Source organism: Spermophilus citellus (assembly GCF_964194105.1).
Source record: "Spermophilus citellus genome assembly, chromosome: 1".
NCBI classification, from domain to species: Eukaryota; Metazoa; Chordata; class Mammalia; order Rodentia; family Sciuridae; genus Spermophilus; species Spermophilus citellus.
This window is the reverse complement of record NC_138182.1, coordinates 146,295,251-146,322,686: the sequence shown is the minus strand read 5'-3', so window position 1 is coordinate 146,322,686 and position 27,436 is coordinate 146,295,251. Positions and strand designations below refer to the sequence as shown.

The 27,436-nt window shown below is 47.0% G+C and overlaps 2 protein-coding genes across 8 annotated transcripts; one reads left to right on the top strand and one right to left on the bottom strand.

The window, feature by feature from the left end:
* The first annotated feature begins 101 nt into the window (after positions 1-101).
* Positions 102-23,793, top strand: PHYKPL (5-phosphohydroxy-L-lysine phospho-lyase). Of its 6 annotated transcripts, XM_081297412.1 has the most exons (13): positions 102-913; positions 1,792-1,910; positions 3,068-3,227; positions 6,216-6,290; positions 6,872-6,959; positions 7,037-7,153; positions 8,706-8,788; positions 9,042-9,267; positions 17,552-17,706; positions 18,113-18,202; positions 19,646-19,776; positions 20,712-20,780; positions 23,495-23,793. In XM_081297412.1, exons 1-13 carry the CDS (start codon positions 855-857, stop codon positions 23,524-23,526), a joined length of 1,404 nt encoding a protein of 467 aa, XP_081153538.1. In that variant the 5' UTR covers positions 102-854; the 3' UTR covers positions 23,527-23,793. The 6 variants fall into 6 exon arrangements, with proteins under 6 accessions (XP_081153538.1, XP_081153537.1, XP_081153539.1 ...); XM_081297411.1 differs by lacking the exon at positions 23,495-23,793 and having other exon boundaries at positions 20,712-21,146; XM_081297413.1 differs by lacking the exons at positions 17,552-17,706; positions 23,495-23,793 and having other exon boundaries at positions 9,130-9,267; positions 20,712-21,146.
* On the bottom strand, positions 21,293-27,436 carry HNRNPAB (heterogeneous nuclear ribonucleoprotein A/B). 2 transcript variants are annotated; one of them, XM_081297492.1, is made up of 8 exons: positions 27,201-27,436; positions 26,877-27,108; positions 25,909-26,077; positions 24,969-25,127; positions 24,636-24,767; positions 23,006-23,120; positions 22,173-22,313; positions 21,293-21,904 (listed from the first exon to the last, which is right to left on the bottom strand). In XM_081297492.1, exons 2-8 carry the CDS (start codon positions 27,083-27,085, stop codon positions 21,834-21,836), a joined length of 996 nt encoding a protein of 331 aa, XP_081153618.1. In that variant the 5' UTR covers positions 27,086-27,108; positions 27,201-27,436; the 3' UTR covers positions 21,293-21,833. The 2 variants fall into 2 exon arrangements, with proteins under 2 accessions (XP_081153618.1, XP_081153617.1); XM_081297491.1 differs by lacking the exon at positions 22,173-22,313 and having other exon boundaries at positions 27,201-27,335.

Sequence of the window (27,436 nt, the reverse complement as noted above, 5' to 3'; positions counted from 1 at the left end):
AGTCCCAAGTTCTTCCTTGTTCTAAGGTTCAAGGCAGGAAGTCTTCGTGCCCCCAGGAAGAGGAAGAACCTCTCTGCTCTCCAGGCTTCCAATCCCTGGAGTCAAGCCTTTAGCAAAGGCCTTTCCCTTCCTGGGTCTCAGTTTCCTGGACAATATAACATAGCTCAGGAGACTTCCCAACTCTCTTCCAGTCTAAACACTGAATCCTCTCAAATTCACCCCGCCTGGACTCCAGCAGGAATCAGGTCCAGCCCTTGGTTAGCCCCAGTAATGCCCCTTGTGCCCTACTTTCCTGCTGCTCCTGCAGGAGCTGGAGAGGCCTATCTTCTACTCTGCCGCCCCTGGTGCATACCAGGCCCCAGGTGGATATCATTTGCACATTTTTCATTTAATCCTCACACTGCATCATTTTTTATGCACGGAGACGGCAACTCGTCCAAGCGTAGCCTGCCAGGGTTGAGTGCTGCTCAATCGGGCGCTGGGAGCAGCGGCGGGATCACCTGGGGACACTTCTTCCGGGCAAGGGGAGACAACGGCACGGGTATGTGAAGCGGGTACGCCAAAAGCGCGTCCCGGAACCAAAGCCAGGACAGCACTCAGCAGGGCGGACGCAAACCCGGCCCGACAGGAGAAGGACAAGGAATGACTCGCTAGCCGGAAGCCTGCGAAGCTCGTTTGCCAAAATGAAAGAACTAAAACGAAGTGGGCCACTTGGGGGCGGGGCCTGAGATGCAAACTTGAGGCCAAAGTCTCGGGGGAGGCATGGGCGGGGCCGGGGCGGGGCCCTAGATTCCAAGCGCGCGCGGCCCAGTCTCTCGGCGCTGCGTCTCTGCACCGACTGACAGCGCACCGCCATGGCCACCGATCAGCGCGCCAAGGCCGACACTCTGTCCCTGCGGCAGCGGCTCCTCAGGTACCTAGGCGCGCGCGCGCACGCACGACGCACGCACGCACGACGCGCGCGCGCCTCCGGCACAGAGCCCGCGATTTCCCATCCCCTCCCGGCCTTATCCGGGCCGCAACCCCGCGTGTTCTGAAGCTCTGCAGCCCTGGGCAGGCGGTTCCCACAGCTGCTTCCTCGCAGCGGCTTCCCGCTGGCTCCTGGGCCCACCCTGAGGCTCGGGAACCGATGTCACCCGCCCCGCAGCTCTCGCCACGGGCGCCTGGGGAGACAGCCTTTGCCCTAGCATCTGGGCGGACCTCGCCCACTGGTGGCCCGTCAGCACGACCAGGGCCTGACTTGAGTGATCCTGGGAGGGCTGAAAGTTCAGACGGAGGGTGGGGTGGGGAGTCCTTCACAGCGTTAGAGGAAGTATGCACTTGACCTGCCAGAGGGGCCCTCAGTGGGACATGGCAGGGGAGGAGAAGGCATCCTCCAGCTAGAGCTCAAGACTAGCACACATCTGGGGCAACAGGGCCACTTAACTGGCAAGGAATCTTTAGGGCTGAGAGACAGCTACCTAAGGGTGCCATTCCTTATACAGCCATACAGGGTCCCCGTGGGTCTGACTGGGGCAGCTTCCTTTTCCCAGGATCTAAGCAACTGATGTGGGCACACAGGGAAATGAGCAAGGCCACTGAGGCTTAATATGACTTAAACAATTTTAAGTCTTAGCAACTTCCTGCCCCATCCTTTTCCTTCTTTACTATGGGATGAGGAGCCTGGCAGCAAGGAAAGAGCACTTTATCCTTAAAGTTTTTGTTCTTTCCAGAAACCAGGAAGAGGTGAGGAGGTAGGTGATCCCTTCAGGTCTTCAGACATGGCTGTCCACCTCTGGTCTGTCCCCACAGCTCTTCCTGCAGACTTTTTTTCCCTGAGGATCCAGTTAAGATTGTCCGTGGCCAAGGGCAGTACCTGTATGATGAACAAGGGGGAGAATACATCGATTGCATCAACAATGTGGCTCATGGTCAGTATCACCTCAGGCTGGTGGGGCAGGAGAGGAGGCTGAGGCTGTGAATCTGATGCCAATTGTAGAGAGCCTGGCTTGAGCTGAGTCACATCCATGTGCAGAGACCGCCCAGTCTTTGTCAAATAGCAGTAGAAGTCTCCAGGCAGGAGTCAGAGGTCTAGATGTGTGGATTCAGTTCCACCTGGGACTGACGATGAGCTCAGAGAGTGACAGACAGCCCAGCCATGACCAGCACTGCAGCACAGCCGTCGCCAAGTACAGGGATTATGGCAGGGATTCAGCTACATTGACCATTTCAGGTGCTGGTAAGGAAATTGAAGCAGAAATTCAGTCACTCAGCTAGGACTGCCAGAACTGATGGAAGAAAAGGAGTCCATGAATTAGGAGGCAAAATGGAGGTGAATAAAACAGGTTAAAAGCCAGGGCTCAGGGCTGGAGTTGTAGCTCAGCGGTAGAGGGCTTGCCTCGCATGTGTGAGGCACTGGGTTTGATTCTCAGTACCACGTATAAATACATAAATAAAATAAAGGTCTATCAACAACTAAAATATATATATTTTTTAAAAGCCAGGGCTCTAGTTTTTGCTAACTTACCAACTTTGTGATTTTGAACAAGTTACTTCATTCTCTATACCTATTTGCTCGTCTGCATAATAGACCATGTATTACTAGACATTCACCTCCAAATGTTCTGGAGAATTATGTGTGTTAACTAACAAAATTTACTTTTGAATGTGCCTGATGTTAGGCAAGCTCTCAGTGCATGTTCCTTGTTATTATCCTTGGCCTTTGGCAATAAAGATTACCTCTAGCCCCCACCAACTGGTCAAGTCAAGCCATGTGACAATCACCTCTGATCCTTGCCTCTCAAGGAAAAGGCCTACAGAAGCCTTCTTAAAGGCATAGTTTGTCTAAATAGGATTTCTGCTAGAGAATCTTTTCCTTCTGCTGAAATCCCAGGAACTTCTTTTTAGATCTTCCTTTCCAGATTCATCATCCCCGCCTCCCCCCCCCCCCCATCTTAAACTCATCTCTTTCCACCTCTCCCTTTGTAACTGCATCTTCCCTGGCTGGGTTTCCAGAATGGGGCTGGGGGAGGCCCAGTGGGACTGGCCGAGTGGAGTCGGCCATTTGATGGAGGTGGCCCTCTTGCAGTCGGGCACTGCCACCCTCTCGTGGTCCAAGCTGCACATGAACAGAACCAGGTGCTCAACACCAACAGCAGATACCTTCACGACAACATCGTGGATTATGCACAGAGGCTGTCGGAGACCCTGCCAGAGAAGCTCTGTGTGTTTTATTTCCTGAATTCCGGGTAAGTGAACTGCAGCCAGCCCCTAGCAAGAGAGTGAGGCACCAAAGAAAAATCACTCACATAGGCACAGCATGGTGTAGGCTTCAGGGAGAGGCTCCTGTGCTTCCTAAGTGTGGATCCTGGTTCTTTTTCTGTTGGATCCAGTTTTCTTCTCTTTTAGTAAAGGATGTCATTGCCTCTCTTCCAGGATCATTGTTGGGGCTTGATGAATTAATGTGTTCCTTTATTTCTGCCTTCCATAAGGCCCAAAGACCCCTGCTTAGTAGAAGCAGAAACATCAAATAATTCTTCAAAGAAATATAAAATTACCAAGAAAAGTTATTGTCTGGAGAAAAAGCATATGGTATAATGAGGCCCAAAAATTTGGGGGGACCTGACCTGTTCTGGAAGGTCAGGAAGGTTTCCCTGAGGAAACAATGTTAAGCTAAAAGCTCAGGAGAAAACTAGGGGAAAAGGAAAGAAAGGTGCTGCCTACTCCACCACAAATACTCTTGTCTAGGTCAGTCACCACACGGAACAACTTGTGCAAAGGCCCTGTCATAGGAAGGGGCACAGCATCCTGGCACACTTGAAGAACTGAAAGAGGAAGAGGAAAGGGTGTGAGCTAACTCTGGAGAGGGACCCAGGGCCCATCACCCAAGGACCTTATCCATCAAGTGAGGACACTGTATCCTCAGAGCACTGGGAAGACATCAGAGGGGTTTAATTAGGGAAGTGATGTCATCAGGGCTGGCAGAAAGCAAGAGTTGACAGGGTTTGGTGCCAATTCAGGGGCCAGGTAAGAGGTGATTGTAGCTTACAATGAGAGTGGCAGTGACAGCAGAATCAGGCAGATGATCATGGCATATCTGAGAAAGAATATTCCAACAATTGTAGGTAGTGGCATTTGGATTATAGTAGTGATTTTTGTTTGTTTTTATGGTGGTATGGAAGCAACCCAGAACCTTATAAATGGTAGACAATCTCTCTACCACTGAGCACTTGCCCAGCCTAGTAATGATTATTGTTATTGCCATTGCCATTTATCATTCATCAGTTCCCTGAATTACTTCTAGGAAGTAAAATTTACCATCTTAATTTGACAGATAAGGAAACAGTTCAAAGAAAGGAGCTAAGAAGTGACAGACTAAACTGGAACCCCAGTTGGAAGAGCAGAGAATTGGTGCAGGGTTGGTACTTTCTCAGCAGAGGAGGAAGAGCTATTCCTATTGGCTTATTAACCTACCAAATTCATTCTGTGTAGGTGCCAATGACTTTTATGTTACCAAATCCAGTAATCTTGGCTACCTTTGACTTATCTGTCTTCCAGCAATATTTGACAGAGTGACCGTGCTCTGGAAAATTTTTCCTCTGGTTTCTGGTGCCTTCCTGGTATCCTGCCAGCTTTTCTGGCCACTCCTCCTCTGAATCCTTTGTCAATACCTCTTGCTATATTCCTCTGGACTGGTCCTGGGCCATTTTTTTTCTGAGTCCTCTTGCTCCATGATCTCATCCATTCCCTCAGTATTAAATATCCGTGTGCTGCTGACTCCCAATTTATATCACAAGCCCAGATGCTTCCCATGTGTTCCAGACTCAAGGTTCTAACTATTCATTTGACATCTGACAAATGTCTCCAACTTCACATATCCAGAAACAATCAAGACATGTCTTCTGCAACACCTAGTGTGAGACCATTATACTGGTTCTCCCTGATGTTCCCAGCCACCTTCCCAGCCCCACCACTGCCATCCTCACATCAGCTCACCTCATAAATGGCATCACTATCCACATCTCTGCTCAAGGCAGAAACGAAATACATGCATTTCTGCTTCAGTCCCATCTTGTCTGTCTCCAAAAAATCCCTTTACTCCAAGCACTTCCCCATCCCCTGCTCTCACCTGGACCTCCTAGGTCTCCTCACTTCCACTTTCATTCCCTTTTGACATATAGCTACAGACTGCCTCCTAAAATGGGATTCGAATCATGTGCTTTCTCTGATTAAAACTCCTCATTGGCTTTGTTGACACTGAAAAGAAAACCCAGGCTCCTTCCCAGCCCTATGAATGTGGCCCCTGCAGCACTCTGTACTTCTCCTGGCTTGCCCTCCCTAGGCTCTGGCCTTGTCTGTCTTCTCTTGCTTCTCTGACACAAGTTCCTGCCTCCATCAGGGCCTTTGTGCATGCTGCTCCCTCTGCCTGGAATGGTCTCCCTCAAGACTCAGGTGTTACCTCCTTAAAGAGCCACCCTTGACCCTAGCTAGGGTGGCCATAACAAAATGTCAGACTAGGGGACTTCAGCAATGAAGTGTACTATATCATATTTCTAAGAAGCAAAAAGTCCAAGATCAAGGTGTCAGTAGGATTGGTTTCTTCTGAAGCATCTCTCCTTGACTCACAGAGAGCTGCCTCCTTCTTGTGCCCTCATGTGGCCTTTCATCTGTGTGGAAACATCCCTGATGTCTCTGTGCATCCAGATTTCCTTTCCTTCTAAGGACACCAGTCAGATTGGATCAGGATACACTGAAGCCCTTCTTTTACCCTACCTCTTCAAAAGCTTTGTTTCCACATAAAGTCACATATAAGACACTGGGAGTTAGAGCTTCAACATAACAATTTTGGAGCAACACAGTTCAACCCCTAACACACTGTTATTTAAAGTAGCGCCCATCCGATTCTCCCTTAGTACGCTGGACCCACAGCTAGCACTTACAAAAATGATCACTCTTTGTTTTTTTGGCTTTCATGCATCAGAATGTAAGTTTCAAGGAGGCCAGGGCCTCCTGTTTTACCTACTCTTTTTACCCCAGAGTGTCACTGAAGGGCTTTAAGAGGAAGGGTGATAACAGGGCTGAGCATATGGGAGGCACTTTATGTCTATCAAACAAATGACTAAATGAATGAAGTCCAAGAATCTTCTTGCTGCTGGAAGGGTTCCTCTGTTCACATGGTTTCTCTGTGGAGAACCTTTGAGTGACTGTCCAAGCCGTGCCCACCTTTACTGTTATAGGTCAGAAGCCAATGACCTGGCCCTGCGGCTGGCTCGCCAATACACGGGACACCAGGACGTGGTGGTATTAGACCAGTAAGTGAAACTCATAGCCCTGCCTGCCACTTCCAGGCCCATAGGCTTATTGAGGATCAATGAGACTCTGACCTTGGCTACCTTAGACAGAGGATGAAAGCCTTGAAACATGATAAGCACAGGACTGTGCCCCAAAGATACTTCCCAGGGACTCTATCATCAGGCCACTGTCCTGGGAGGGCAGCTCCTGGGGAGGAGGACATGCTTTGTAAGGAATTGAAAGTCCTTCATTTAGATATTCAAACTGTTCCACCTGTAGCTCCTATGTATTGAGTATCTGATGTGCAGAAGACTCAGGCCTGGGCTTAGAGCATTAGCCCAATTAAGATACATTATACCCTGAAGGAGACGCCACAAACACACTTCACAGAGGAGAAAATTGGACCCAGAGAGATTAAGCAATCAGTATTTTGACATGGCCAGTTAGTGGCCTTGTAGGAAGTCTTACTACAAGGCCCATGCTTGTTCCCAGCCCAAGAGCTGGGGGCCTTTGTGTTGCCTTTGGCAGTGGACAGACAGTGGTCAGGGTTAGATCATAAGAACATGCTACTGGGGCCTGAGCCCTCCCTTTTTCTCCCTAGTGCTTATCACGGTCACCTGAGCTCCCTGATTGACATCAGTCCATACAAGTTCCGGTACCTGGATGGCCAGAAGGAGTGGGTCCATGTGGTATGCACTACCCACAATGGCAACAGGTTGGTGCCCACCCCAAAGCCAGAATGACACAGTGCTTGTACTCCCTACAGGCACCTCTCCCAGACACCTACCGGGGCCCTTACCGAGAGGACCATCCCAATCCAGCTGTGGCCTATGCCAATGAAGTGAAACGTGTTGTCAGCAATGCACAGGAGAAGGGCAGGAAGGTAACCACACCCTCAACAGTCCAGTGAATGTCACCACCACTGTTACCTGAGCTGTGCTAGATGCCTAGAGGGAAAGCAGAATGAGGCCCTGCCCTCTTGGAATTTAGTGTGTGCATGAGGTAGGACTAATAGGTGCCCAGCCAAGAATTTTGATGAGAACATCCTAGATGTTATAGGCATCCAAGGCCCAGAGAGGACTTATGTCTGCACGAAGGCAGGTCCTTGCAGAAGGTACTACCTGACTGCAATAGTAAAAGGTGAGTAGGAATTAGCTACTCAAGGCGGGGAGCAAGGGAAGAAGGGCCTCCTAAACAGGATAGCCTGTACAGAGGTGAGAAACTGTGGGTGTGGAGACAGGTGGGCCTGAAGAGGCAGACAGGACCCATCTGCCAGGGGATCCCAATGCTGTGCTGAGTGACTGGAACTCTGCACTGGAGACCATGAGTGTCAGTGAAGGGCTTTAAGAGGGAGAGTGATAACAGGGCTGAGCTGTTCTCTCATCCATCCCAGCTGTGTGGGATGGATGTGAATGGGATATCCTGAGAGGAGGGATCTTGAGGAGGCTGTGTTGGTTCTAAGTGAGCAATGGGGAAGCCTGACCGGGGCAGTATAGTGGAAATGGAGTGGACAGGCAGAGACAGGAGAAATGTGCTGTGACCCAGAACAGCACCCACAAAGGGCAGTTTGGGTGACTGGGATGAAGACTTTCTGGAATACTTCACTGAAGGAGTGACAGAGCTAAACACAGGATACATGGCAAAGAACGGTGGGCTGTGGGACCAGAAGGGTTGGCAGGACCAGACCAAGAAAGTCTGACCTGTAGATTTCAGATGCTTGCAGCCACTTCCATAAAACCTGGAAAGAACATTGCTCTGTTTGCAGCAGAGGTAAAGGATCGGTTTCCCATCCAATCAGCCCTCCCCACATTCTACCAATGGCCTCTGAAGCAGTTCCCAGGCAGAACACAGTTGGGAAATCATGGCTGTGAGCAGAGGGGTCAGTAAAGGGTTTTAAGCAGGACAGCAAAGAGTTCAACTTTCTGGCTTGTAGTGTCACCCCTGTGGTCTTGTGAGAGAGACACTGTAGAAGTGTCCAGTTGAGTGGATGACAACTATGAGGCCAAGGCAGAAACAGGCAAGTCCTCTGGGAGGCAGGCATGTCAGAAAGGAAGTAGTGAGTTCAGAGATGTTACTGAAGTAGAATCCATGTCAGCATGACTGATTAGATGAGGGAGGGGGCAATCAAGAATGGGACCCTATTTGTCCAAGGCAGGAGGGATGAGATTGGTACTGGTCACCAGAGAGGGGAAGGAAGGAACAGGCATACCAGTGAATTTATAGTTAGGGACACACCAAGAACAAGGGGACAGAGGCATCCATATGTAAGTGTTGGTTTGAGACCTAAAAGAAAACCCGAGTCTCAAACCATCAGATGTAACATGGGCTCCAAAGGAGGGTACAGCAGTGATGGCGTCTGGTCCTGATGCTGAGCCAGCATCAGCAGGGCACACCGAGTTGCATGGTGGTGTTCCCAATGTGTGTCTCATCCACAGATTGCAGCCTTCTTCGTGGAGTCTCTGCCCAGCGTGGGAGGGCAGATCATTCCCCCCGCTGGTTACTTCTCCCAAGTAGCAGAGTAAGTAGGTGGGCAGCACCTGCTCGAGGGAGGGCAGAAAACTGTGTTCCTAATCTCAACCACAGCCTGACCTGCTTGCCAGAATATTTTAAAGAAATGATGGCCTAGAGAAGGCTAGCCATTGCCCATTCCCCCTGCCCTCCACCACCCCACCTTTCTGCTGGCAGATCCAGGTTCAGAGCCCTAAGACCTCCCAACTCCTGGTTAAATTCCTCTCACCAAAGCCCCAATGGCCATCTGTCCTCCACCACAGGCACATCCACAGGGCTGGAGGGGTCTTTGTCGCAGATGAGATCCAGGTTGGCTTTGGCAGAGTAGGCAAGCACTTCTGGGCCTTCCAGCTGCAGGGGGAAGACTTTGTCCCTGACATTGTCACCATGGGCAAGTCCATTGGCAATGGCCACCCAATTGCCTGCGTGGCCACCACCCAAGCTGTGTCAAGGGCATTTGAAGCCACCGGCGTCGAATACTTCAACACGGTGAGTGAAGGCTCCAGGGCAAGGGAACACCATGGGCTTTACTAGACTCCAGCTTACCCATAGTAAAGGTGGCAGGGATAGTACTATGCCCAGTGCAAAGCTGCCTACAGTGTTCTAGGCCCTATGGCAGGTGCTGGAGCCAGAAAGCTGAGCAGCTGCATGAGGAGCTGAGGATTTTAGGGAAACAGATAACCCAGGAACAGACTTCACGTCAGAGGGTAGCTTTATGTTTCCTGTCTTTGTGATACAGATCAAGAGCTTTCTCTAACTGAAGTTGACCCAATAGCTTGTTCAATGGCTCCCAAGATGGAGATTGCAGTGTAAGCAAGTAGAGCACGGTGGTTAGCCATAGTTTCATTGCAGAGACAATCTAAAATGATCCAAAGGCAGTGAGGAACTGTGAAGGGTGTGTTTGTTTTGCAGTACTGGGGACAGAACTCAGGGCCTCTTGCAGGTTAGGCAAGCACTCTACCACTAAGCTATACCTGGAGTTCCAGTGAGAGGGTTTTAATCATGGAAGATGAGGTCTGAAGTAATTTTTGGAAAGATGCAGACAAAATCACAGAAGACTGTAACAGGCAGGAAAGGAGGCCCAAATCTGTGCTTAGGCCACAGGACGAACAGGAAAGGACAGAGCTGAGGATCCACTAAACTGTCAAAAAGAGGCAGTTTGAACTAGAGATCAAAACATTCCAGAGCTTAAACCAGTTTCAGGATGGCTAAATAAGGCAGAGAAGGTCATTGAGAGTGAGGGAAATGCTGGGTACAGTGGTGCAAGCCAGTAATCCCAGCAACTCAGGAGGCTGAAGCAGGAGGATCATAAGTTTGAAGCCAGCTTGGACAACTTAGCAGGACCCTATCTCAAAATAAATTTAAAAAAAAAAAAAAACTGGGGCTGTGGCTCAGTGGTAGAGAGCCCCTGGGTTAAATATTAAAATAAAAGGGATGGGATATAGCTCAGTGGTTAAGAATGGTCCCATTCTTGCCTAGCATGCTTGAGGCCTTGAGTTCAATCTAAGTACCGCAAGGGGAAAAAAAAAGTAACATTTTGGCTGGTGCTTTCAGCAGACTGTCACTGTGTGCCCAGGTGACACAAATAGTGCCTGTGCCCTCTGAACAAGCTCACTGTCAGGGGAGACAGGGTCATGGTACCATCATGATATCAGTGGAAGATGACTTAATGGAAATAGTGTTCATGGCACTGTGAGAGCAAAGGGGGCGCCCCAGATAGGACGTAGGCCAAGTGGTGTGGGACAAGTGGTGAAGGCATTGTGTGGAAGATGAGCCCAAAGCCAAATCTGGAATAATGAGCAGGTATTCGCTGTGTAAAAAGAAAGTGTTGTGTTTGATGAAAGACAATGACCCAGTGAAGCTTGATCCTGGAGTTTTTGTTTCATATATTTGTTTTACTTGAACATCAAGTGCACATAACTAGACTTAAGTATAACCCTTGTTTCATAAAATACTCTCATCATCTGTCCCTGCATATTCTTCAAGTTAACAATTTACCTGGTTACCTTATTGATGTTACAAACAACTTGGGAGGACATCATCTCAAATAAAAGTTAGGACCTTGATGATATAGTTCACAAGACCCTTCACCGGCAATGTATGTCCTCATCAACACCTTTTAGTTTTTGCCAGTTAAGAACCATGTAGAATGGTAGCCAATATGGACTTGGTATGCTGTTCCGTGACTTCAAATTATATGAAGCATCTCCTAATTTTATTGACCATGCATTTCCTCTTCTGTGAAATGCATGTTTTTTCATATTTTAAAATTATTGATGATTTTCTTATTTGTGGGAATTTTGTATATCTGTGTACACATGTGTCTGTATGTTTGTGTGTATACCTACACAAACATATCTATATACTTTTTTTAAATGTTGTTTTCTTTATACCTTTATTTATTTATTTATATGTGGTTCTGAGGATCGAACCCAGTACCTCACACATGCTAGGCAAGCGCTCAACCACTGAGCTACAGCCCCAGCCCCTCTATATATTCTTGAAACTAATTCTTTGTCAATGTGTATATTATAAATATGTTCATCCAGTTAATAACCTGGCTTTTCAACTTTTTGTATTTATGATAAACCAGTTTTCAATTTTTAACATCATTGACCTATCTTTTCTATTATAGTTTTTCATTTATTGTCAAAGAAATCTCTCCCTACTTTGAGATCTAAATATCTAAAATATACTATCAATATTTTAAGTGTTTTGACATACAAGTCCTTAATCTGTCTGCAGTTAATGTAGGGTGTACATCAGGAATCATCATTTTTCTCTGATTCCTTTATACTTCACTGATGCTACCTCCATTTAGTAACCAAAGGTCATACATAACATACATAAGTGGGTCTGTTTATTTCTACTCTTTTGATTAACTTGTCTATCTCTTCTTGTATCACGTTACTTTATTACTGTTATGAGCTTCATAATATGTTCTTATCTGATATAAAGAAGGTCCCTGTTACCTTTTTTTCATGTTCAAGAGTTCTGACTATTCCTGACCACTTTTTCTCTCTCACTTTATAAACACTTCAAGAAATGCCCTGTTGGAATTTTGTTAGGGAAACTGCTTGAACTATAGGTCAATTTGAAAAGCTTTATTTACAATATTGAATCTTCCTATTCAGGAACATGGTGTAACTTTCCATGTTTTATAATCTTCCCTATAAAGATCTTACATATAGGAGTTGGAATTGTGGCTCAGTGGTAGAGCACTTGCCTAGCACATGTGAGGCACTAGGTTCAATCCTCAGCACCACATAAAAATAAGTAAAAGTATTTTTTTAAAAAGTTCATGCACACTGCTAGATTTTTTATTGAATATATTCGCCATCATAAATGGTGACTTGTGTGTATATTTACTGTTTGGTTCTGTTATAAAAAATCAGAGCCAGGCACGGTGGTGCACGCCTATAATCCCAGAGGCTTGGGGAGGCTGGGGCAAAGAGGATCACAAGTTCAAAGCCAGCCTCAACAAAAGCGAGGTGCTAAGCAACTCAGTGAGGCCCTGTCTCTAAACAAATACAAAACAGGGCTGGGGATATGGCTCAGTGGTCAAGTGCCTGAGTTCAATCCCTAATACCAAAAAAGAAAAACTATGGACTATCCACATTCTCTTGCTAAATTCTATTATGTCTAAGAATTACAGGAAGTTTTTTTTTTGTTTTTTCCTGTATAAATAATCTTATCACCAAATAATGTCAGCTGTTTAATTACACAGGATGAGAGGCTTCCACTACAAAATAAATAATAGGACATGAGGCATATTTGTTCAGTTTATGGGAATGCATGTATCCGTCCATTTAGGATGATGTTTGTGGCCTGAGGGTGTGTAGTTCAGTGGCAGAATGTATGTTTAGCATATGCAAGGCCCTGGGTTTCATCTCTAGCACCTCAATAAATAAATAGATAATATTTGCTTGTTTTTTTTTTTGTTTTGTTTTTTTTTTTTTTTTGTTTGTTTTTTTTTTTTAGTTTTTAGCAACACTGGGAATTGAACCAGGGCCACTCTACCACTGAGCTACATTCCCAACCCTATATATTATATATCATATGCTACCTCCATTTAGTAACCAAAGGTCATACATAAGTGGGAGAGACAGAGTCTAAGTTGCTAAAGCTGACCTGAGACTCTCCTGCCTCAGCCTCCCAAATCACACTGATTACAGACATGTGCCACCAGTGCCCAGCTGTGTTTTTAATATAAACCATCTTTATATACCTGAGACAAATCCAGCTTGAGTGTGGGATATTCTCACTTTTATGCACTATATATTCTACTTCCTTATATTTTATTTATAATTTGGCATCTATTTTCAGGAGTAAAATTTAACTAGAATTTTTTTTCTTGTAACTTGGGTTTGCTAGCCTTGTAGAATGAATTAGGAAGTATTCTTTCCCTTTACATAAAATTGTAATGACCTGTTCTTGAAAGTTTGGTAAAAACTCAATCTGAACCTTGTGTTTTGTGAAAAGAAACTTAATTGCTTTTTTTTCTTTTGGTACCAGGAACTGAACCCAACGGTACTTAACCACTGAGCCACATTCCTCAGCCCTTTTTTATATTTTATTTAGAGAAAGGGTCTCACTGAGTTGCTTAGGGCCTTGCTAAATTGCTGAATTGAGGCTGGCTTTGAACTTGAAATCCTCCTGCTTCAGCCTCCTGAGTTACTGGGATTACAGGAGTGTGTCACTGCTCCCAGCCTTAATTGCTGCTTGAAGTTGTTTTAGTCAGTTTGGGCTGTTATAACAAACTACCATAGACTGGGTGGCTCAAACACAACCAAAATTTCTCACAGTTCTAGAGGCAGAAAGTCAAGATCAGGGTGTCATGATGGTTGAATTCAGGTGAGGATCCTCTTCCAGGTCACAGAAAACTGACTTCTCACTGTACCGTCAAATGATGGAAGGGGCAAGAGAACTCTCTGGAGACTTTTAAAAAATTTAATCCTATTTATGAAGGCTCAACCCTCATGACCTGATTACCTATCCTTTTAATACCATCACATTGGGTGTTAGGATTTCAACCTAAGAATTTTGAGGGGACAACAAAACATTGTCCATTTTAAGTTATACAGGACTTTTTACTAAATGTTTTCTGCCTCCTCTCCCCCTCTGGGACTGTATGTTAGTCTATTGATTGTGTCCACACGTTTCTACAGGCTTTTTGTTTTTTGTTGTTTGGTTTTGAGATGGGATCTTGCTGTGTTGCCCAGGCTCATCTTGAATTCCTGGACTTGAGCAATCCTTCCAGTGGTGAGTTTAGGGCTTTTCAGTTCTTTCTCAACATATTGAGCATATTCCTAAGTATATGCATGACCCTTAAATTACCAGGAATGTCAGAACTAGCTTTTCAGAGTCCCTATAGACATCTCATTTCCCAACTTTTTATTTTATTTTTTTTATTAATCTACTGTTTGTCCCAATAGTGAGCCACGATGTTAAACTATTGCTTCTGATCAACAAATACACTGGAGAAAAGGCTGTTCACACTGGGCAAACTCCTCCAGTGTCAAATAAATTCCCCCTTTTGTGTGAGGTCTTCCAGGGAGCCACCAGGAAGGTCAAACGAGTTCTCAAAGAATGGGGCTTCCAAAGACGCTTCAAACCCATTTCCTGAGTTCTGATGGGTTTTGCTAGTATTGTTCCTTTTATGGAGGAGAGAATTTTGGAAGGGGGGGGGGGGCAAGGACCTTATTCTGTCATTTTCATCACTATCATTTTAAGTCATCAATTCTTGTTCCTTTTTTATGCAATTGGCTCTTTTGGAAATTTCTGCAGTTTTCCTTGTTTTTAGTACTGGGGAGTAACACCAGGTACTCTACCACTGAGCCACGGAGCCACATCCCTAGCTCTTTTTGAGACTGGGTCTAGCTGAGTTGCCAAATCTGTCCTCAGACTTGCAATCTCTTGTCTCAACCCATCAAATTGCTGGGATTATAGGCATGCACCACTATACCCAGCTTGAAAATTTCTGTCTTTATTATTTTAAATTTTATAATGTCCATATATGCATTTCACCTTTCTCCTTTTGATACTCTGTTAATTCTTTACATCTGAGGTAGGTTTTTTTTAAAATTCCAGATCTATTTCAACTACTTGCACATTCTTCTTTTTTAATATTTATTTTTTAGTTGTAGTTGGGACACAAAACTTTATTTTATTTATATGTGGTGCTGAGGACCAAACCTAGGGCCTCGCATGTGCTAGGCGAGTGCTCTACCACTGAGCCACAACCCCAGCCCCTACTTGCACATTTTCATATCATTGTTCTATTATTCAGATATTAGCACTTCCATCCATCTTCCATATAACATAGTTTTTATTTACGTTTTATATTTGTTTCCCCCACTTTTTCCTCTGGGAATTTTCTCACCTGGTCTTTTTTTTTTTTAAACAAGTTGGCTTTTTTTAAAATATTTTTTTAGTTGTAGATAAATTATGAGGTATTGAGGATCAAACCCATTGCCTCATATGTGTGAGGCAAGTGGTGCTCTGCCATTAAGCCACAATCACAGCCCTCTCACTCTGGTCTTTTTTTTTTTTTTTTTTTTTTTTAAGAGTGAGACAGGGGGGCTGGGGATGTGGCTCAAGCGGTAGCGCGCTCGCCTGGCGTGCGTGCGGCCCGGGTTCGATCCTCAGCACCACATACAAACAAAGATGTTGTGTTCGCCGAGAACTAAGAAAAAAATAAATAAATATTAAAAATTCTCTCTCTCTCTCTGTCCCCCTCTCTCTCACTCTATCTTTAAATATAAATAAGAGTGAGACAGGGAGGGAGGGAGGGAGGGGGAGAGAGAGAGAGAGAATTTTAATATTTATTGTATTTTTTAGTTTTCAGCGGACACATCATCTTTGTTTGTATGTGGTGCTGAGGATCGAACCCGGGCCGCACACAGGCGAGGCGAGCGCGCTACCACTTGAGCCACATCCCCAGCCCCTCACTCTGGTCTTTAAATTCAAAATTACTGAGCTGTAGCCAAGTGTGGTGGCACATGCCTGTAATCCCAGGCAACTCAGGAGGCTGAGGCATGACGATCTCAAGTTCTCAGCCTGATAATTTAGCGAGACCCTGTCTCACAATACAAAATTAAAAAGGGCTGAGGTTGTAGCTCAATGGTAGAACACTTGCCTAGCATGCATGAGGCTCTGGATTCAATCCCTAATATGGGGAGTGGGGTAAAGTTTCAGATTTTGGATAAGGATTAATCAACCTGTAGTTCATGTTAAATTAAAAAAAAAAAAGATAATTCCAAATGATAATGAAATGTCGAGTAAGACATTACTGGAGTCTCAGACTGATGGGAATGCAGTTTTTTTCATGTAAATATACATTTACCTTATAACCCAACAAACAGTTCCACACCTATTTACCTAAGCAAAATGAGAACATAGTTTTTACAAAAGGACTGTGTACAAATATTCACAGGATTTTTATTCATAATAACCAAAGGATCCATCAACAGAAGATTGATAAACAGATTATGGAAGATCCATAAAATGGAATAATTATACAACAAAATGAACAGATTACTGACACTTATAACAGTATGGACAAATTCCAAAAACAATGAGCAAAAGCTAGGCACAAGGATATATAATTCTTTAATTCCATTTAAATCACATTCTAGAAAAGGCAAAGCTAGAGTGACAGAAAGCAGGTCAATGGTTGCCTGGGGCTAATAGTGAAGGAGTGAGAGTACAAGAAACTTGGAGGAGTGATGAAAATATTCTGTAGCCATCGTGGAGGAAGTTGCACAAGTACATACCTTTGTTGCATCTCATTCAACCTTACACTTAAAAGAAATCATTATTGTTATGCCTAAATTTCTTGGTTTTTGTTTTTCGGCAGTACTGGGGATTGATTCAAGGGCCTTGCACAAACTAGGCAAGCACACTAACACTGAGCTACACACCCAGCCCCAAAGCTTGGTTTTTGTAACATAGAGGATTGAACCCAGGAGCACTTTATCATGGAGCCACATCCTCAGTCCGTTTTTTGAGAAATGTTCTCATCAAGTTGCTTAGAGCCTAGCTAAATTGCTGAGGCTGGCCTTTTTGTGATCTCCCTACCTCAGGAGTCACTGGGCTTCTGATCCTTTAAAACACAGGTCCCATTCAGACACCTGTGGGGTCAGGCTGGACAGGAAAAGCAAGCTAATGCACTCACTGCCTGAAGAGAACCACTGATCTTGCTTGGTCCTTGTGTGGCCAGATAGGCCATGTTTGTTTCATCAGAAATAAAGGTATGAAGTCTCCTGCAAGAATTTATGAACCCAATTCATAAGCTTTTAGAAATGCCATACAAGCCAAATAAAATGCAGGGGTATTCCAGGCTCTACCAACAGAGCTGTGAATTTATGCCACCCAGAGTGACTTTTCCCTGGTAAGCTCTGTGGTGTGCTGTTATGAACCCTCCTTTACAGAGGTGATGGGTACAGTCCAGTGCTGTGGATCTGGGAACAGCCAATGACTTGCCACCCTAAGGCCTCTGAAGGAGGATGGGACAGCACTAACTCTTTTGAAACACACCTTCTCCAGTGGTTCTGTGGGGCTCCTAACTGCATTTCCAGGGATACCTGACCTAGCTTGAAGTCACAGAAAGTAGGACATCCAGTGGGACCACAGGAGATCTCAGTCTACTGAGAGCTCTGAGCCCTGTGGGGTTCAGGACCTGTGTTCCAGTCGCTTCCTTTGGAAGTGTAGCAGTTCTGCGGTGTGTGGCCCACTCTACTGGGTATCTGACATATTGTGTCCCCTGGCTCAGTTTGGAGGCAGCCCAGTGTCCTGTGCTGTGGGGCTGGCAGTCCTGGATGTCTTAGAGAAGGAGCAACTGCAGGCTCATGCTACCTGTGTGGGCAGCTTTCTGATGGAGCTTCTCAGGCAACAAAAAGCCAAACATCCTATCATTGGTGATGTCAGGTAAGGCTCTGAGACAGCAATCAACCCCCCAATAACCAAGCACCTCCCAGGGCCCAGGATAGTCCATATTATTCAACCTAATATGGATGGTAAGAATTTTTATGTCCACATTCCAGAGGAACTGCTACTCAACACTGTACTTTCTAGGGAAGAAAGCTCAGATTCAGTCTGAGCACAGGCTGACCCCAATCCTCTTTCCTGTCCACAACCCAGCCCCCATCCCTTCCCAGTTATTCCCCAGAACTGTTTTCATCCATTCCAAGGGTTCCTAGGCTCTCTGCCTCCACAGGAGGCACAGGGACAGTCCCAGATAGTTCCAACAGGGGTGTCTGGTTGAGGCCCAGGCAGAATATGAGCAGGGATGGTGGCCTTTAGACCTGGCCTTCTGAGATGTCAACTTTTCCAGGGGTGTTGGACTCTTCATTGGTGTGGATCTGGTCCAAGATGAGGCCACGAGGATGCCAGCAACCCAAGAGGCTGACTATGTGGTAACCAGGTATTTTTTTCCTTCAAGTGCCTTCTAAAGTAGAAATCACCATGATGCCTCTTTGCACAACTTAGGGCCTTGAATAGGAGGGAGCCTCCCTATGTCCACCCTGTTCCCACAAATCTGGCTAAACAGCTATAGTATCTGGGCCTGAGAGGCAGAGGCAGCTGATCTGACCCTCTCAACTGAGCTCTCAGGACAGGAAATTATAGCTCTGTCAGCCATGTACCCAATGCCAGGAAGCCCTAAATTTCACACAGAGCTGGAGAAGGAAATAGCTTTCCTAAAGCTTCATCTGAGGGCTACTATACCACCAAGACTGGGGGAACTCCCCATTCCCAGAGTGCCAGGTTGATGGAATGGTTTCCCACTCTTCATCTGGACTGGAGGTGTGCAGCTGGGGCTCACTCTGCCAGCCTCCTAACCTGGGGTCTTTCACTTGAACCCCAGGCAGGACCTAAGGCCTCAGGACCCCAACAGAAACCCCCTCTGGTATGCCTTTATTCAAATTATGAAACATTCATAATCTTGTGTGCTAATTCACCCTATACCATATTAATGTAAATCCTTTCCCTCAAATGTTTGCAGTGGCCAGTCCCTGCCAGCTCACCCAACATCTTCACAATGAGCCTTGGGGATTATGAATGGTCAGGTGGCAGAGAAGCCAGATACCAGGTTAATTCTTATACCTTCACAACAGTAAATATGGGACAGGTGTTCTACCTGCAGTGACCCTGCTAGGTGGCAGAGCTAGATTAGGCCCAGGGGAGAATCCACAGTTCAAACTTTATTATTTCCAATGTGCTGCAAAGAACGGAACAGGAAAAAGAAGCCAGAAGACAAATTGAAAAACAAGCCCCATCCCACCCCTGGTAATATTTTAACAATAAAAAATAAAAAAGAATGGGGCATAAGTCAAAACACAAATAAATCATATTTTGTCAGTGGCCAAAATATCCAAATATTAATGTGGAATATTAAAAATTATTCATCTTCCCAAAAAGAATGGGAAATTAATAGTCCTGTCTGGGATGACAAGCTACCCTAGGAGGCATGGGGAGGGAAGTTACTGAAGCTTGGCAAATGTTACAGAATTCTCATTCCATTCATGTTAGACATGTTTCATTAGAAAGGGGACATACTACACATCACAAACCATGCACAAAAAAAAGGAAATGCAGGCATTGTTGATAACCCTGGTCAGTCTTGGCTTGGTATAGACTGGAGAAGTCAGACCCATTTTGGGGGCAGCAGAGCCAAGTACATTCCAGACAAGGGCCATTAATGCTGGGCCACAGGATGAGCAGGACTTTGGCAGGGTGAACAGGGCAGTGTCTTGGTGGGAAGTGACTAGTGAAGGACTCTGAAGACAGTGTAGCTTGAATCCTGGACATTAAGCCAAAGTGAGGATAAAGAAGGCTTGAATGTCAAAGGGGTGTCCTGTCCTCACAGGCTGAAGGAAAACTACATTTTGCTAAGTGCTGATGGCCCTGGAAGGAACATTCTGAAGTTTAAGCCCCCAATGTGTTTCAGCCTGGACAATGCACAACTGGTGGTGACAAAGCTGGATGCCATTCTGACAGGTGAGCTTGGAGCAGCAACTGACCATGTTATCTAGAGCCCCCAGCATGCACTAAGGGACATGAGAGCCCAGAAGAAGACAGGATATCCTTTAGACACACACCAAGTTTGTGAAGGGCCTTCCAGCCCAAGCCTCTCCTATTCCTGCCTGAACCTAAAAGAGCTTTCTAGCCCTTTGGGCATCAAGCCACCAGCCAACCCACCTGCCTGGGTTAGACCCCATTACATGTGCTTAAAGTCACCCTGAGATACAGATGGCAGCAGCTTCCTTCTATACTGGAAGCTAGGAACACATTCACCTAGCTGGGGGGGTGGCTGAAATGAGATTTGTTCAGAGACCGGACAACAATAAACTTCTTCTCCAATCACCTAGAATGGTCAAAAATAAGCCCAGTGTATCTCCCTCAATCTACTTACATCTCTACCAAACTGAGATTAAGCCCTGTTGAGTCTGTATACCATTTGTGGAGACCTTTGAGACCCCCATATAGGCAAAATTATCTGTGGAACATGTCAAAGGCAATCTTTCCTTTCCACCTCTGGGTTACTTCTTTGTTGACCACAGGTATACATATGCCCAGGGCCCTGGAGCTGAACAAAGTCCAATTCCTGCTAGACAATTTGAGATGGTAGGGGTTCTGATGGACAGTGTTATTTGTGGGGAGCCTAACAAACCAGAAGCTAACTGGCTACAGAAGTGGTTTAGGACTCCTGGACACAGCCTGAAAGTAACAAGAGAACTGTGGGCTGGCTTGTTTTCCAGGTGTATGTATGGTTCCCTTCCAAGAAATTGCTAGCCCACCTCTGTGAGTAAGGGTCAGGTATGAAACTGGCCATGTAGGTGGGTCCAGTCTCTAAACTGCTATCCAAGCAGCTTTGGACACTGAAGGATCCAGAGAAAGGTGTTCCATTGGGGTGGCTTTGTGGTCTTTTTCAGATATGGAAGAGAAGGTGAGAAGTTGTGAAACACTGAGACTTCAGCCCTGCTCAGTCAAACATCCTCCAGGTGAGTGGGCCTTGCCTCTTGTTCTTAAGAGACCCAGAGATGGTTTCTTACCATCAACAGCCATTATCCTTAGCAAAATGAACCTTCTAAAACATTCTTGTTCTAATAGCTCCTTCTCACAGGTTACTTTTTTCAAAAGTGGGAAGCTCTTACTTCCCTGGGTATTATCTACCCATCCCCACCAGAAAGTCTCTAAAACTTGGCCTGTACTTATTGGCTAGGATGAGAGGGCAGGAATAGCCATTTCCTCCCTCAGTGAGCTTTCTATGCTGAGAAAACCAACCAAGGATGTGTAGGGTATGTATGCCTGACAGGATGCTCTCCAGAGATGGAGGATATAGACCCAAAACAGCTCACAAAAGGTCAGTAGTCAGGTCCTTCATCCAAGCTGTAACCCACAACTGGGTCAGCACCTGAAAGACCTTGCTATGGGAGAAGGCCCCAGCCCCAGAGCACCTGGCACCCATACTCTGGGTAAGAGGTCTCACGGCATATCCCACACTCACCCAGGCTTGGGGGTTTTAAAATTTTTATTTCAAAAGCTTGGATAGCTTCAATATCCAGGTCGTGGCAAAATCAGGACACGTGTAAAATACCTTACAATACATTAGATTCCCAAAAGGTACCAAAAAGTACAGTAAAATTAACACTTCCATTACAGGAAATGTATGACACAAATAATATAAAATTAAAAGGTGGGAAAAAAGGTGACACTGGTTTCCTAAGATACATTTTACTCTTTACAACCAGGGTCCACAGGTCCAGGCTGCAGAGCGGCAGCAGGAAGCAGACCCTCCAACCTGGTTCTAGGTAACCTGGTAATAAAATCAACCCCTAATGCCGCTCTGGCCTGAGACACCACACGCTGCCTAAAACAACTAGAGCTCTGGAAATAGTAAACAGGAGAGTGATTTCCAGGGGGGAAATTTTAAATAAGATGCACATGGGACAGGCCATAGAAAGTTTGCCAAGTTAAATTTGGTACATAATTGCGTTCACTCCGTATCCAACAAAGCGTGTGCGGTCAGTCAGTCAGCTGCTCCTGCTGCCGCCTCAGTATGGCTTGTAGTTATTCTGATGACCACCGCGTCGCTGGCTCTTCCCGTAATTTGTACTACCCTGACCTAGGGACAAGAACAACGTAGCAGCTACTACTTACTGAGCATTTACCTTGTGCCAGGCGCTTGACACGCATCCTCACAGGATCCTCAACCCTGTACAGTAGGGATCACCTCTATTTTACTGAGGCCCTGGAGCTAGAACTCCACTGGGTAGCTCCAGTGCCTGAGCCAGGGCCTGTCTGACTCCAAAGCCCCTGCTGCCAGTGGCCCCTGCACTGTCTGACCTGCCCCCCTGGTGGGGGAGTGGATAGGGCCTCCCTCTCCTACTTACTGTAGTCGTAGCCGGGGCCGTAGCCGTAATAGCCATAGGGCGAGTAGTCGTAGCCGCCATAGCCGGGCCCGTAGCCCTGCTGGTAGCCGTAGCCCTGGTTCCAGTAGTTGCCGTAGCCCTGATTCCAACTCTGACTCTGACCTGTGGGGGGAGCAGGGCACAGGGGCCCATGGACCATTTAGCACACGCAGGAGCTAGGATGGAGGAAATCCTGCCCTTTGGGTGGCGGGGTTACAATGGCAACTCAGGCAGAAGCCATGGGGCTGCTTTCTGTTTTTAGAGGACCCTGGGCCCAGCTCTGGGCCTGAGACGGGATCAGGAAGCCAGGATGCTAACTTCACCTGGGGTACAAGTGGCTTACTCAAGTCACCCTCTGATCACCCCCACCCCTCCCTGGCAGCTTGGCCTTGAAAAAGATGCAGTTCAGGCTTTGGAGTCAGAGGGCCTGTGATGGAAGGAGGTAAGCGCCTGGCACAGCTCTGCCCTACCCTTCTGCCCACTGGCCCCTGTGTGTACCAAGACTCAGAGGACAGCCACAGAGCCAAGCACAACCCATCATGCCCCCGCCCAGAATGCAATGCAAATGCTCCCTCTGCCCTGGGGCCCCAAGCCGCACAAGTGAAGACAGACAGGTCTCTTCCATTCCAGGAGCCACAGCAGCAAAAGCACACAGCTGACCCAGGAAAACCATTCCTATTCCTGCCCCCATTCCCATTTCACACACTGCCTGCCCACCCATGCTGCACAGAACACCAGAGGCAACCCCAAAACAGGCACAGAAGGCATCTTACAGGCAGGGAAACAGGACCCATCTTCATTGAAGTTTCACTTACCTCCACCTCCACCGCCACCACTGCCTCGATTCCCTCTGTTGCGGTTTCCTCGGCCCCCAGAGCCATACTGCTGCTGCTGATAGACTTCTTTGGGCTGGGCCACCTTGATTTCACACTAAAAGCCAAAAAGACAGTGGGTCACGCCATTGAGGCTAGCTCAGAACAAAGACTTTCACTGCAACACTCAGATGGTAGACTGGGCATGTCAATTTGCTCAAAATATGCTGGGGCAGAAATCCATGTGTGCTAAAAGCTCCTAAAACCAACTAAAACCCAGGGCCTTTCTTTAAGAGAACCTTTCCTAGGAAAATGCACTGGACCAACTATAGCCCAAGAGGGCAAGACACACCAGACATCAGGGGAACAGAGGACAGATGGCCTGGGAGTTGGCACCACCTCTGTCCTGCTGAACAAGAAAACCAGAAGACTTTTCAGAGAGGTCTTGGGCACTAGAGACATTTCATTTTTCTTTCTTTTCTCTTTTTACAGAAGAAACTCATCCCACCCAAATACTCTACTGAGAAAACCCTGACCTCCATCAGTTTCTGAGGCTCAGCATGGGGCATTGCCTGAGACTACACTGCCACCCATCCCTCTGCTCTTCCAAGCACTAGCCTACCGTTGGGATAAGGCCATGTCTATATCCCCACCACAGGCCCAGAGGGTCAGTTTCCTTCCTGCCCAACATCTGCACTGGGCAAGGGGATGGGGATTGTGTCCGCTAAAATAAATCAGTGGTACTTACGGAAAATATTGACAGACACCTCCATTAAAAACAATAAAAATCACTACACACTGTGTGTCCCCACATACGATTCATTTAATTGACATTTGAACCTGCTAAGTGATGTCTGTTTTCTATCCCATTTAATTAAAAATTAAGTTGATTACACTCAACTGAATACTTATTTGTAACACCCACCATTAAAATGTTAGCTTAGAGGCTCTTACCACTGCTTTGTTCGCATGAACATAAAGCAGTCTGTCACTGTCCACTATAGGAACAACTCGCATCTCACCTGCTTATTTTATAAAACATTTAGGGACCTAATCCCTGTTTGGAGCTTTCTAAACTCCTAGCCAGGATGGGGACTTCTAGAAGCCCCACCCTACCTGTCCCACCTATCTGACTTCCACGCCTGCTGAGACACACACAGCCTGCCACACCCAGCCAGAGGGCCACACCTTTAACTCTGCTAACTGCCATCCTGAAGCTTAAACTATTCTCTCCTCTACCAGAGTTCAGGAGAGGAGGTACACCTTTCACTACACATGACTCCACATATGAAGGCAAAACTGGTCCTGGATTTAAGCTGGCCTGGTCCCCAGATGCTCTTTTAGGATCTTTGCCTGTGGAAGGATTGTCTAGAGCAGTGCCCAAAGGGATATATCCCAAAATGAACAAAAAGAGGTCATCAGGAACAGGGCATATCCTCAAAATCCTCACCATAAAAGGTAGTCTATTGAATTGCATAAGTTCTAAAAGACCACCTGCTCCAGTCAAGTCAAGCGCATACTTTGGAGAACTAACTTGCTAATTAATCTCTGACCTAGCCCAACCTAACCCACACCTGCAAGAGCCAGCTTTCCAGGAACAGAAAGATGAGCACACACAGCTAAAACACCATACCTTGCTTCCACTGATAGTATGGAATTTTTTCTCCAGAACTTTCTTCACAGGATCTTCTTCTTTAAAAGTAATAAAAACAAAACCCCGTCTTTTATTCAACTTGGGATCCATTGGAAGCTCAATGGCCTCAATCTGTAAAAACAAACAATGCTCAGGACCAAACCTCTTCTACCAATGCGTATAAACTATTGGAGAGAAGACCCATTAAAAGGCCAGAGAGTAAGAAAGCCCTACTGAGGGCTCCAACTAGCCAAGACTACCAAGGATGGACCAAGAAGGAAGCAAGCAGTCTCAGAGCAGCTGGCAGGCCACTCCTGAGGCCACCACACTCACCTCCCCAAACTCTCTAAAGTACTCCCTGATCTTTTCCTCTGTGGCTTCAGGATTCAGACCCCCTACAAAGATTTTCTTGACAGGGTCCTTCTTCATGGCCATGGCTTTTTTAGGGTCAATTACCCTGCCATCCAGCCTGTGTTCCTTCTGGTCTAGGACCTGTTTCAAACAGAAGGGATCAGGTTATCATTCAGTAAATGACCATGGAGGCCCTTCTCTCTAAGCCTCAAGATTCCCACACAGGTACACAAAATGTGCTTCATGCCCTCCAAACTCCACCCCAGCCCATCTTCCAACCCAACTTTCTCCAAGCTCCCAATACACCTGGTTCACCTAAACACCTACAAATCAGTCCTCTCCTCTCCTCTCCTCTCCAACTCTCTTGACCATCCAGTGCTGGGATCTATTTTTATTGTATAGTCAATGACTTCTCCAAAGTCAGTAATAGTCCACTGAGCCCTTACCCACCCTGCCCAAGCAGTCCCAATGTAGGGCCCATTTCTTTCCAATAAAGGAGCAGTGATTATGAGCAGACTTAGAGTCGGGCTGCTAGGGATTGGAATTCTCACTCTACCTATAACTACGTGATCTCTTCCACTAAAATTTGAGGCTTAGGATTTTGTTTTTTCCTATATGGAGCTAAATGCTTATCCTCATAATAATCTGAGAGACTCAGTTCTAATACCCACAGTAAAATGTTCAGCATGGTGCCCAGAAATACGCACATAAAAAGAAACAAACACCAACAATACTCTTCCTGAACCATTTCATCACTTACTTCCCATTAAACCTGTATTAATCCCTCAAAAACAAGAATGTGACGTTCCTAACCTACTTGTCCCAAAGCACTCAACTGCACAGCACACAAGCTAAACATTCTGTACAACAGTATCTTTAGATTTCAAATCCTATACATTGAGACTGCTGATACCCAGCTTACCTTCTCCACACTGGCAGCATCTTTGAAGAGGATAAACCCAAACCCTCTTGACCGTCCAGTGTTGGGATCCATTTTTATTGTACAATCCACGACCTCTCCAAATTTAGTAAAATAGTCCTTTAAATCTTTTTTGCTGGTATCCCAGCTCAGACCACCAACGAACATTTTTCTGAAATGGTAGAGTGAGATGCATGGCAACAAATCTTGTAAGAAAAGCTGTGATTTTAAGGACTAACCCTGGCTAAGCTTTCAATGAAATGATTATAAAGCCAACATCCTGTAGACAAAGTCTACACCCACCCTTAAGAGTCTACAAGGGCACTACATTTTAAGGAATGTTAAATTCTATTGTCCTCCAATCTCAATTCAACTTGGAGCCCACTGCTCTCTGATCTCAGTATTGTTTAACCACTCCGTGCAGTCCCAGGCTCTGAGCGAAAATGGAAAGGTTGCCAGGGGTCTAGGCCCAGACCACTCAAAACTGAAAATAAGGTGTCCAACCACCACGAATCTATGGGCTAGCGTCCCTTCCAGTCTTCACCACCTCCAAGAACTTGTTGCAAGGAACTCGAAGCTTCCTGGGGCCGAGACCGCCCAGAGTTCAGACTATGACTCCGCCCCCGGGAAGAGGCGGAGGAGGGAGGCCTGGGCCCAGGCGCGCGCCAACTCCGCCCACACAGCCCCTGCGCAGCCCTAGACCCGGCCGGGCACCGGGTCCGAGCGCTTTCCCTCTTCCGGGCCGCCCGCCCCGGAGCCGACTTCGACCCGGCAGCGCGCGGGCGGCCCCGGGGCGGCGCCAAAGTCGACCCAACAAACTCCTGCAAACTCCAAAGCGAGTAGCAGCTCAAGAGCTGAGCAGTGAGCGTGGCGGGGTCCGGTCCGACCGCCCCTCCCCCCGCCGCGTGGCGCCAACAAAAGGCGGCCCCGGAACAAAGGCGGCGCCCCCGTCCGCCCGCGACCGCACCTACCCCGCGTCTTCCTCGTTCTTGCTGGCGTTGATCTGGTCGCCCTCGGCGCCGTTCTGATTCCCGCTCGGGGGCGCAGCGGTCCCGCCTCCAGACCCCGCGGCTGCTCCAGTGCCAGCCCCTGCCGGCGACTCGCTTTCGGGAGCGGCCTCATGTCCGTTCTCAGTGGCGCCCGTAGTCTCCATAGGCTGCTCCTCGCCCGTTTCCGACATGGTAGGGCAGGCCGCGGCGGCTCCTGCAACGAGCGACCACACGCGGCGATAGCGCGTCAGGCCGGCACGACTCTTGCCCGAGCTCCCGCCCGCCTCCCGCGGCCCGGTCGCTCACCTCGCCGCCGATGACGCCGCGGGGCCCACTTGTCCCCACCCGCCGGGGAAGGCGCCGCGGGCTCGGCCGCGCTCAAGCTCGCGCTGCCGGGACCTCGCCTCCGTCCACTGACGGAGTCGCTCCGATGGAGCTCCCTCTTCCTCCTCGGCCGCCGCCACACAGAACCCACGGACCACAGCCCAGGTCCGACTCGCGCGGTGCCGCCGCCTGACAATGCCGACTCGTGGAGCTCTTTA